The following is a 10801-nucleotide window of genomic DNA, read 5'->3' on the forward strand; positions in this document are numbered from 1 at the left end:
TTGTTAAACATTGACTAGTGCACCACCCGGATTTTGGTCGTCCCTTGCCTTTCGAGGATCTGACTACAAGGATGTTACATAAACAGCGGGCGATTAATAGGTGTTTGAGGCTTGCTGGAAAGAAAACACCCTCTCCGCGGAGACAGCGGGCCAGGAGGCGAGGCGAGGCGAGGCGAGGCGAGGCGGGGCGCGGCGGGGCGGGGCGCGGCGGGGCGGGGGCGGATCCTCGGACGCTGCGGCACCGCCCCTCGCGGCGCCGGCGCGGTGGCCCACAGACCTCCGCTCAGGCTCCGGTGCCAGTGGTGCTTCCCGGCAGAGCCATGGCCAGTAAGAAGCGCTGCGGCCCGAGCTCGGGCTGGAGGGAGGTTTCGGGCGCGGCGCCGGCGGACGGTCTCGCCGGCTCAGCCCCTAGCCTCCGCGTCGTGTCCCCGCCGCGCCCATGGCCTTCCTTGCTCCAGTGGCTGCGGGGCTGGGGGCCCGAGCGGCGAGGCCGGTGGGCGCGGACAGGGCGGGGAGGGGAGGCCGCGGAGCACGGCGCGGCGCACGTCGGGAATTCCGGGCTTCCGGGAGGGCCGGAGGGGCCGCGGGAGCGTTGGGCCTGCGTGCCGGAAGGGCCCGCGCCTTACCTCCCACTGGGCTTGTGTGAAACGGAAGGCAGAGATTCCAGGTGCGTTCCGGGCGCCCCTACTCCAGATTCACCTGCGCGGGAAAGGGCGGGGGCGGGTGCTCATTTAAAATGCCACTTCCGCACCCTCCCTGTGGTTCTTGCCTGTTTCTCACTGCTGACCCCGCTCAGCGACCCGAAGACTGTGCACTTTCAGTAATTATGATACTTCTTCAAATGTGAAACTTTGTCCCGTGGGATTCTTGGAGACTGTTGCTAGGTTTTAGATTGAGGTTTTTTTTACATCTTTATTGGAGTATAATTGCTTTACAATGGTGTGTTAGTTTCTGCTTTATAACAAAGTGAATCAGTTATACACATACATATGTTCCCATATCTCATCCCTCTTGCGTCTCCCTCCCTCCCACCCTCCCTATCCCACCCCTCTAGGTGGTCACAAAGCACGGAGCTGGTCTCCCTGTGCTATGCGGCTGCTTCCCACTAGCTATCTATTTTACGTTTGGTAGTGTATATATGTCCATGCCACTCTCTCGCTTTGTCACAGCTTACCCTACCCCCTCCCCATATCCTCAAGTCCATTCTGTAGTAGGTCGGTGTCTTTTTTCCTGTCTTACCCCTAGGTTCTTCATGACATTTTTTTTTCTTAAATTCCCTATATATGTGTTAGCATACGGTATTTGTCTTTCTCTTTCTGACTTACTTCACTCTGTATGACAGACTCTAGGTCCATCCACCTCATTACAAATAGCTCAATTTCGTTTCTTTTTATGGCTGAGTAATATTCCATTGTATATATGTGCCACATCTTCTTTATCCATTCATCTGATGATGGACACTTAGGTTGTTTCCATCTCCGGGCTATTGTAAATAGAGCTGCAGTGAACATTTTGGTACATGACTCTTTTTGAATTATGGTTTTCTCAGGGTATATGCCCAGTAGTGGGATTGCTGGGTCATATGGTAGTTCTATTTGTAGTTTTTTAAGGAACCTCCATACTGTTCTCCATAGTGACTGTACCGATTCACGCTCCCACCAACAGTGCAAGAGTGTTCCCTTTTCTCCACACCCTCTCCAGCATTTATTGTTTCTAGATTTTTTGATGATGGCCATTCTGACTGGTGTGAGATGATATCTCATTGTAGTTTTGATTTGCATTTCTCTAATGATTAATGATGTTGAGCATTCTTTCATGTATTTGTTGGCAATCTGTATATCTTCTTTGGAGAAATGTCTATTTAGGTCTTCTGCCCATTTTTGGATTGGGTTCTTTGTTTTTTTATTGAGCTGCATGAGCTGCTTATAAATTTTGGAGATTAATCCTATGTCAGTTGCTTCATTTGCAAATATTTCCTCCCATTCTGAGGGTTGTCTTTTGGTCTTGTTTATGGTTTCCTTTGCTGTGCAAAACTTTGAAGTTTCATGAGGTCCCATTTGTTTATTTTTGTCTTTATTTCCGTTTCTCTAGGAGGTGGGTCAAAAAGGATCTTGCTGTGATTTATGTCATAGAGTGTTCTGCCTATGTTTTCCTCTAAGAGTTTGATAGTTTCTGGCCTTACAGTTAAGTCTTTAATCCATTTTGAGCTTATTTTTGTGTATGGTGTTAGGGAGTGATCTAATCTCATACTTTTACATGTACCTGTCCAGTTTTCCCAGCACCACTTATTGAAGAGGCTGTCCTTTCTCCACTGTACATTCCTGCCTCCTTTATCAAAGATAAGGTGACAATATGTGCGTGGGTTTATCTCTGGGCTTTCTATCCTCTTCCATTGATCTATCTTTCTGTTTTTGTGCCAGTACCATACTGTCTTGATTACTGTAGCTTTGTAGTATAGTCTGAGGTCAGGGAGCCTGATTCTTCCAGCTCCGTTTTTCATTCTCAAGATTGCTTTGGCTATTTGGGGTCGTTTGTGTTTCCATACAAATTGTGAAATTTTTTGTTCTAGTTCTGTGAAAAATGCCAGTGGTAGTTTGATTTAGTTTTGAACGTGAGTTTTGCAAAGGCACCAACCCTGATTATTTGTAATTTGAGCCCTGTCAGGTGAAAATGAAGCACCTGTTTTCTTTGATTTGTGCTTTTGTGGTAAGAGGACTGATTAATTTGCTCCACAGTGAGCCCCCCTCACACCCACTGCAGAATGCCCACTTCTCTTGGGGAAAAAAAAAAAAAAACTGGGCAAGTTTTTTCTGCACCTGGACCTTGAGCTTTCAGGTTAGGTATTACATGTTACTTACACATCCCCATTCTGGATCAGCCCCAGGGATGAGTTTCTAGCTGTGTTTGTTCCCAGATCTTTGCCTGATTCTTTTACATGAGGCAGTGGAGTGCTCTAGGCTCAAAGTCTGGAGACCGGGATTATTACAGCCTTAGCTCAGCCCATGTCAACAAGTCATTTGATCTCTCTGGACCTCAGTTTCCTGTCCTTTAAAATGGACATTTTTAAGAAATAAATGTTATTTTGAAACCCTTAAAAAAAAAAGAAATAAAATGGACATAAACTGTTCCTACCAAGGGCTAGTGAGGCTCCCTCAAGATGGTAAGTTTTGTGGACGTGCTCTCTGTTTTTCATTTCAACCTCCTGGAGCGCAGTGCAAGTTGGTGGCTGAATGAACCCTCAGGATCAGGGTATAGAAGTCCTTTTAGGGACTTGCCTGGTGGCGCAGTGGTTAAGAATCCACCTGCCATTGCAGGGGACACAGATTCGATCCCTGGTCCAGGAAGATCCCATATGCCGTGGATCAGCTAAGCCCGTGCGCCACAACTACTAAAGCCCCCTCGCCTAGAGCCCGTGCTCCGCAACGAGAGAAGACCCTGCTCGCTGCAACTAGAGAAAACCTGTGCACAGCAAAGAAGACCCAATGCAGTCAAAAAAGAAAAAAAAAAAGTCCTTTTACACACCTCCCTCTGAGTGTGACTGTCTCTTTCAGAAGAGGCTGATGGACTTGAGAGCTGTGGTTCTTGGTGGGGTTGAGGGTGGTGTTGATCTGACCCCCTTGAGGAATGTTTTCAAGTTACATGACCTCAGCCCCACCCACCCAAAAACAAACAAGGTGCTCATTCTGTCTACAGTCCAGATTTTGGCTTGCTTCTGGCTGTGCCACTCACTTTGTTGACTGGCTTCGTGCAGCTTTCCCTCTGCAAGCTTCTTGTTTCCTCATCTACGAGATACTGTTAATGATACCTCACAGATGCTTCCATGTGTAAAGGACCTGCCTGTTCCTTCTGCTGTTTCCATGTTGGTCCCTTCAGTTAAGATATTTTATCCTTTGTTCCCCTTGGTAAGTCCTTAATTTTTAGAATACAATGAATATTAGTATAGCCAGGGACCTGACAATGAAAAGTAGTTTCATTTTACTGCTGAGGAGATGAAGTGACTAGTATCTTGTCCTCAGCCTCAGGGAACTCCCCAGTGGTGGAATTGTCCGGCTTCAGCCCCCCTGTGGAGCGGGTACTTGCAGCATGTCGGGCAGTCCCAAGCCTGGTGCAGGACAGCTGCCTTTCTGGGTGTGATGGGCGAGAAAGGAAGCCATCAACAGAACCATGGTGGACTTCATCTTACCCTCCTTCAGAAGCAGAGACAAACCCAGCTTCTAAATTATAGTGGAGACCTTTAGTTGGTCTGTGATGTTTTAGTGACAGCTCAGGCTGTTTGCCCCAAAGTAATTATCCCAGCTTTTGTTTCCTGTTTGGTTTTCATCCAGTCTTTGAAACTATTTGACAAACTGCATTCCGGGTTAAATTTAGTTCCTCTCAGTATATTTAGGAGAAACCAAGGAATGGAACATCTGAGTTTTCCTACTTTTGGGGTTAACCCTGAGCCAAACAGGCCTTCATCAAAGGCTAGGGTCTGTCAGTGTTGCCTCTCTGGGGATGTTTTTACAGCTACAGGAGAGATCCAGAGAGAGAAGTCACTAATGGTGGGATTTCAGACTCCACAGCAGACGCCAGGTAGGGAAGCGAGGCCACGCCATTACTGATAATTCCTGAAGTTTTGCAAAACTTTGTGGGTTACGACATGGTTTGGAACCTTTAATGTAGCCTTTCGTCAGACCATAAGCAAAAACTGTCAGTCAGGGTCCAGGCAGGACTCAGAAACCACACCAGTCACTTGAACAGGAAAAGAATTCATATAAAGGACTATTAACCAGTAAAAGGTGATTACTGTAAGAGCTAAAAGAGAACTCTATAGGAAAAGCAAATGTAGGGTGTGGCTACTACCTCAAGGAAGGAGTAAGCCTGGAGGAGCCACTAACCTGCTTGCCCCAAGGCTGACAGCAGGTCTGGTTGGCAGAGCTGGCCACATAATACGTGGGACTGAGTCTCCAGTGAAAATGTGGACCCGCTTGTTCAGATAGCAGGAAAAAACGCTGTTCGGTTTTCCTTCCACAGTGTTTCTCTCAACCTCTCATGGTATTTTTTCATTTACTACTTAATGTTGTGCTCCTTTGGGCACGGGAATATTCATGGGGTGAGTGCAGACCTGCCCAGGGGCCCTGCCCTGTGACTAGGCACATGTGCAGCCCACTGGTTGCCAGGCTCCCCCTCTACCTGCAGCTGGACCAGTGCACTGTGTCCCAGCTGGTGACGGGGACTTCGAGACAGGCATGTCCACTTCCCATGGGCCTGCTGCCCGAACTCACGGTGGAGCAGAGACTTCCAAAGGGATTTCACCTGCTACGCTGGGAGGTGCTCAGCGTCTGGACTGGGGATAGACTGGAGGCTGGAGGTCACATAATAAGGGATAGTCGTGTACTCAGACCTAGTCTTCTTTCTTCAAGCCACATTCTCACTTGTAAGGCAGAAGCTGGCCCTGCCTGCTTCACTTCAGATTCTTGTGCCTGGAATGGGCTTTGCCCACGGATGTGCTCTGTCTCAGGGTTGCTCAACCTCAGCGTTATTGACATTTAGGACTGGATAATTCTTTGTTGTCAGGGACTGTCCTGTGCATTATGGCATGTTTGGCAGTGTCCCTGACCTCTGCCCACTAGATGCCAGTAGTACTGCATTAGCTGTGACCATCAACAATGTCTCCAGACATTGCCAGATGCCTTGGGGGGCAAAATTAACCTTCCATTGAGAAATGCTGCTCTGTGTGATTCAGCAGTCAGATCTTCTGACAGCTGTTTTCTTTTATCTTCATCCTCAGCTTTCCGCTTGGCCCTCATCCAGCTTCAAGTTTCTTCTGTCAAATCAGATAACCTCACTCGAGCCTGTGGCCTTATCTGGGAGGCAGCAAAGCAAGGAGCCAAAATAGTTTCTCTGCCAGTAAGTATGGATGCAGCCACCCCTTTCTGGGAACTGTTGTCCCAGCAGAATAATGTCCGCTAGCTCTGGTTGTCCTTCTGTGTCCTGGGGTCCAGCAAGGTCCTGTGGGGCCCCAGGATTGCTCCATGCTTGTCTGGAAGATGACCCTAGCAAGAGTCTTTGTAATAAGACGTGCCTGCATGCTTACAGGTTTTTAATTTAGGTCACCTACTCTGTTCAGAAGCCTAGTAGGCTGAGGGACTTAACCTAAAGCTAAAATACTCAGTGCCTCAGATATTTACGTTCTTTCCTTGTGTACTTTAGTCTTTACAGGACCAGGACATATTGATTTTAGCGCTAAGCTTCCAGCATTTAAAAAAATTGTTGAAAGTTGTTGAAAACTGAAAATTGTTAGAGACATTTAGGAAGTCTGTGGTATCTTCCAAAGTGTGGTAAGCCAGTAGGACTCTGCATCTGTCTCCTACGTCATCTCTTTTAGAACAGAATCAGCTGAAGATTGCGCCACATTTGTTTGTCAGCAAATACAGGGTCAGCCTCAGAGAAGGTCCTGCACGTGTCAGGACATGCATCTACTGGCAGAGGCCTGCTGGGGTCAGTGGGAGAACTATTCCTGACCACCCAGTACCCCACTATGGGGAGGAGGCAGCCGTTTGCAAACCCTGGAGAATTTTCAGGGCTACCTTATATTTTATTTTAGGCTCCAGGCCATTACAACGTGGCCAGTGAGTAGGAATCTTCAACAAGGGAGCTCGAGATCTTAATTTTGCACCATGGGACTCACCTGTACTTGCATCTGATAACGGGTTCTTGTTGGTTTAAGTTGCTAGGGGTAAAAGAGTCTAAAGGCCAGGAGTGAAAGCACTTGAATTCCCCTCTACCTAACACGTGTTTTGTACAAGTTGGTGATCCTCGGCCTTGAGTTTCCTAGCGCAGTGCCTGGTGCACAGGCAAGCTCAGTAAATGCGAAATGAATGAACTAGAGTCGAAATCTAGTAGTTTTGCTTTTCTTTTATCACAGAGCTGTTGAGACATATTCAGGGGAGTGAGAGATTTTGCAGGATCAGAATGACAGTGCTGGAAGGGAGCTTAGAAATAGATCATTTTATACATGAGGAAACACCCTAACCTCTGTGGCTTTCAAAGCTTCTGTATTTTTAAAAAACACAGGCTTTATTACTTTACATAGTTAATGATATAGTACTGAGACTATGGAGTCATCCTAATGCCCAAAGTCCTATGTGTAAGCCCAGTGGTAGTGGGGCCTGGGTGCCCAAGGCTGGGAAGGCGTAGTTCTCCTGCGGACTCAGGGAGAGGCAAGTGCGGTCTTTTGCCAAGGTGACCAGGATCTGGGATAGCACGCTGACTTGTCTCCTCCAGCCCCACCTGAGTCAGGGGCTGAGTCCTGTCTGTGTCCACAGGCTCTTTAGCCCTGAGGTGTCCATGTTTTTCTTATCAGCTGTGTTTTACCCCTTTGAGAGCTATGTCTTTTTACAGCAGAACTTTAAAGTGAGTTGGGTGTTTTGGTGTTTTTTCCCCCTTTTTCTCTTCCAACATTATTCTAGGAATGCTTTAATTCTCCATATGGTACGAAATATTTTCCTGAATATGCAGAGAAAATTCCTGGTGACTCCACACAGAAGCTTTCTGAAGTAGCAAAGAAGTGCAGCATATATGTCATTGGAGGTAACTTCCTACCCTCAAGGTATAATGGCCTAAACATTAAAAACATCTGAGTAACTTTTGTTGTTACATTTAAATCATGGAATACAAATTAGCTATCAAAAAGAATGAGGTAGGGGCTTCCCTGGTGGCGCAGTGGTTGAGGGTCCGCCTGCCAATGCAGGGGACACGGGTTCGTGCCCCTGTCCGGGAAGATCCCACATGCCACGGAGCGGCTAGGCCCGTGAGCCATGGCTGCTGAGCCTGCGCGTCCGGAGCCTGTGCTCCGCAACGGGAGAGGCCACAACAGTGAGAGGCCCGCGTACCGCAAAAAAAAAAAAAAAGAATGAGGTAGATCTGTATTTAGGAATGCGGAAGGATCTTTGAGACACACTGTTCAGTGGAAAAAGAGCAAGTTTAATATGAAATGAACAGGTACTTCCATACAGATGAATGCCCCACACAAAAGAAGGTTGTATATTTTTATATGTATTTATGTATGTAAGACATAGTAAATACTGTAGAAGGACACACACCAAACTGATGATAATTTTCTCTGGAGAAGGAGTTGGAAGTACAGGGGCAGGTGGAAAGAGAAACCATATCTGAATGTCTTTCATTAATATAGTGTTAAGATTATTTTTTTTCCCATAAAGAGGCCGCATACATCAAAGGTAGCTTAGAGTATTAGGCTTAGTGAATTAAGTCAGACAGAGAAAGACAAATACTGAATGCTATCATTTATATGTGGAATCTAAAAAAAGAAAACAAAGGAATGTATATAACAAAATGGAAACAGACTCACAGAGAGAACAAACTAATGGTTACCAGTGGGGAGAGGGAAGGAGGGAGGGGGAATATAAGGATGGAGGATTATGAGATATAAACTACTATGTATAAAATAAATAAGCAACAAGGTTATATTGTGCAGCACGGATAAATAGAGCCATTATTTTGTAATAACTTTAAATGGAGTAAAATCTAAAAAAATACATTGAATCACAATGTTGTATACCTGAAACTAGTATAATATTGTAAATCAAGTATACTTCAATTTTAAAAAAGTAGCTTTATTTATGTGGTTTTGTTTAAATAAAGTGTTCTGTTTGTTTAAATAAAAATACAATAAAACTGTTTAATATAGCAAACAAAATTATTTCTCTATTATCATATAGTAAGAATTAGAAATGAATAAGAGGAGGAGAAAAGAAGGCAAAGCAAGAAGAGATAGAATTGCAGGAACCATATTCAGTGATGGAAAGACTGGCTTACATTCCCACCTCAAGACCTTTTTGGATACAGTTATGTTGCAGGACCTGGTGAATTTAAGTTGAGCAACAGTGAATTCCCCGTGTTGCACCAATGCTTCAGATGAAGTGTTGCTCAAGATCAAAGCTGAATTCAGAAACAGTTTGGTTATTTTTGAAACCTTTCTTTGGCATCTAACCTAATTATATTTCACCTACACTCTGAAGTTGGTCTCTGAAAAATCATATTCAAGAAGAAAAAAACAAGATTAACCCTTAGAAGATAGTAAACTTTATTGTGGACCCAAGAAGATAGTAAACTTTATCAAGCCTTTGTCCTGTTATCATAAAAGAATGCTTTATTCAGAGTGTTTTCTATGTCTGTGTGTTTCTCCTCTCAATGAAAGGTTCCATTCCTGAAGAGGATGCTGGGAAATTATATAATACCTGTGCCGTGTTTGGGCCCGATGGAACTTTACTGGTAAAGCACAGAAAGGTAAGTAGAGAATGTGGCAAGTCTCATTGCCTCCTGAGAATTTGCTTTGAAGTTCCCAGTAACTCTCATCATATGGTACACACATCAGGCATTTGATTAGTTGGCACAGGTGGCTATTCTTGGCTGTTGGCATTTTGATATAAATTGTAGGCTCAGCCTATCGATTTCAGCCAAGGAAAAACCTACAGGAATTTTGATTAGGATGGTATTGAACATACAGTGATCCAACTTTGGGGAGAGCTGACATCTTTGCAGTAGAAGTGCATGCATATACATTTAGGATTGTTAAGTCTTCTTGGTAAGTTGATTCTTTTATCATTATATGTCTTTTTTTTTTTTCATTGTAGTACTCTTTGTCTTGAGGTTTAGCTCTGATATTACTATAGCCACTCTAGCCTTCTTATACTTACTGCTTGTATGGTACATCTTTTACTAATCTTTTATTTTCAGTCTATATGTCTCTTTATATTTAAAATGCTTCTCTTGCAGACAGCATGTAGTTGGGTCTTGCTTTTTTTTCATTCTGACAATCTTTGCCTTTTAACTGGAGTGATTACTCTATTTATATTTAATGTAATTATTGATATGGTTGGATTTTAAGCAGATAGACATTTAATTATTTTTTCCCTTTGTTCCTCTTTCCTGCATTCTTTTGGGTTGAGTAGTAGTTTGCTTTTTTTCCCCTAAGTTGTTGCCCTGTGACAATATACACGCTTATATTGTCACAGTCTACTTAGTTAATAATATATTTCTTCATGTGAAATTTAAGAATCTTGCAATTGTATAGGTCATTTCTTTATGGTATGGTTTTCATACATATTGCATCTATATACATTATGAATCCCACAAAACACTAATTTTTAATTTAAGTAGTCATGTGTATTTTAAAGAAATTAAGAGAGAAATATTTTGTGTTTACCCAAATACTTACCATTTCTAGTGTTTTTCTTTTCTTCCTGAAGATCTTAGTTCTGTCTGGTATGTTTATCTTCAAACAAAAAGACCTCCTTTAGCATTTTTGTAGTGAGGCTCTGCTAGCTATGAATTATCTTAGTTTTTATTTATGAATATACCTTTACTTTGCCTTTATTCTTTTTTTTTTAAATACTTATTTATTTGGCTGCGTCGGGTCTTAGTTGCAGCATATGGGATCTTCATTGCGGCATCTTTCGTTGTGGCGCGCAGGCTCCTCTCTAGTTGTGGCGTGCAGGCTCTAGAGTGCACGGGGATTAGTTGCCCCACAGCATGTGGGATTTTATTTCCCCGACCGGAGGTCAAACCTGCGTCCCCTGCATTGGAAGGCGGATTCTTAACAACTGGACCACCAGGGAAGTCCCGCCTTTATTCTTAAAAAAGATTTTTGGTGGGGCTTCCCTGGTGGCGCAGTGGTTGAGAGTCCGCCTGCCGATGCAGGGGACACGGGTTCGTGCCCCTGTCCGGGAAGATCCCACATGCCACAGAGCGGCTGGGCCCGTGAGCCATGGCCGCTGAGCCTGCGCGTCTGGAGCCT

The 10801-nt window shown here is 44.6% G+C and overlaps 1 protein-coding gene across 1 annotated transcript in view; it reads left to right on the plus strand.

Moving 5' to 3' along the window:
• Positions 1-223: 223 nt before the first annotated feature.
• NIT2 (nitrilase family member 2) overlaps positions 224-10801 on the plus strand; it is a 21573-nt gene continuing 10995 nt past the window's right edge. Inside the window, exons 1-4 of the mRNA XM_027103365.1 lie at positions 224-327; positions 5771-5889; positions 7452-7572; positions 9203-9291. Coding sequence (XP_026959166.1) covers positions 321-327; positions 5771-5889; positions 7452-7572; positions 9203-9291 — 336 coding nt within the window. The 5' untranslated portion in view covers positions 224-320. The remainder of the gene's footprint in view (positions 328-5770; positions 5890-7451; positions 7573-9202; positions 9292-10801) is intronic.

This window comes from Aethalodelphis obliquidens, unplaced genomic scaffold (genome assembly GCF_003676395.1).
Source record: "Aethalodelphis obliquidens isolate GAN/ISIS:26980383/991018 unplaced genomic scaffold, ASM367639v1 scaffold1, whole genome shotgun sequence".
In the NCBI taxonomy this organism is placed as follows: Eukaryota; Metazoa; Chordata; class Mammalia; order Artiodactyla; family Delphinidae; genus Aethalodelphis; species Aethalodelphis obliquidens.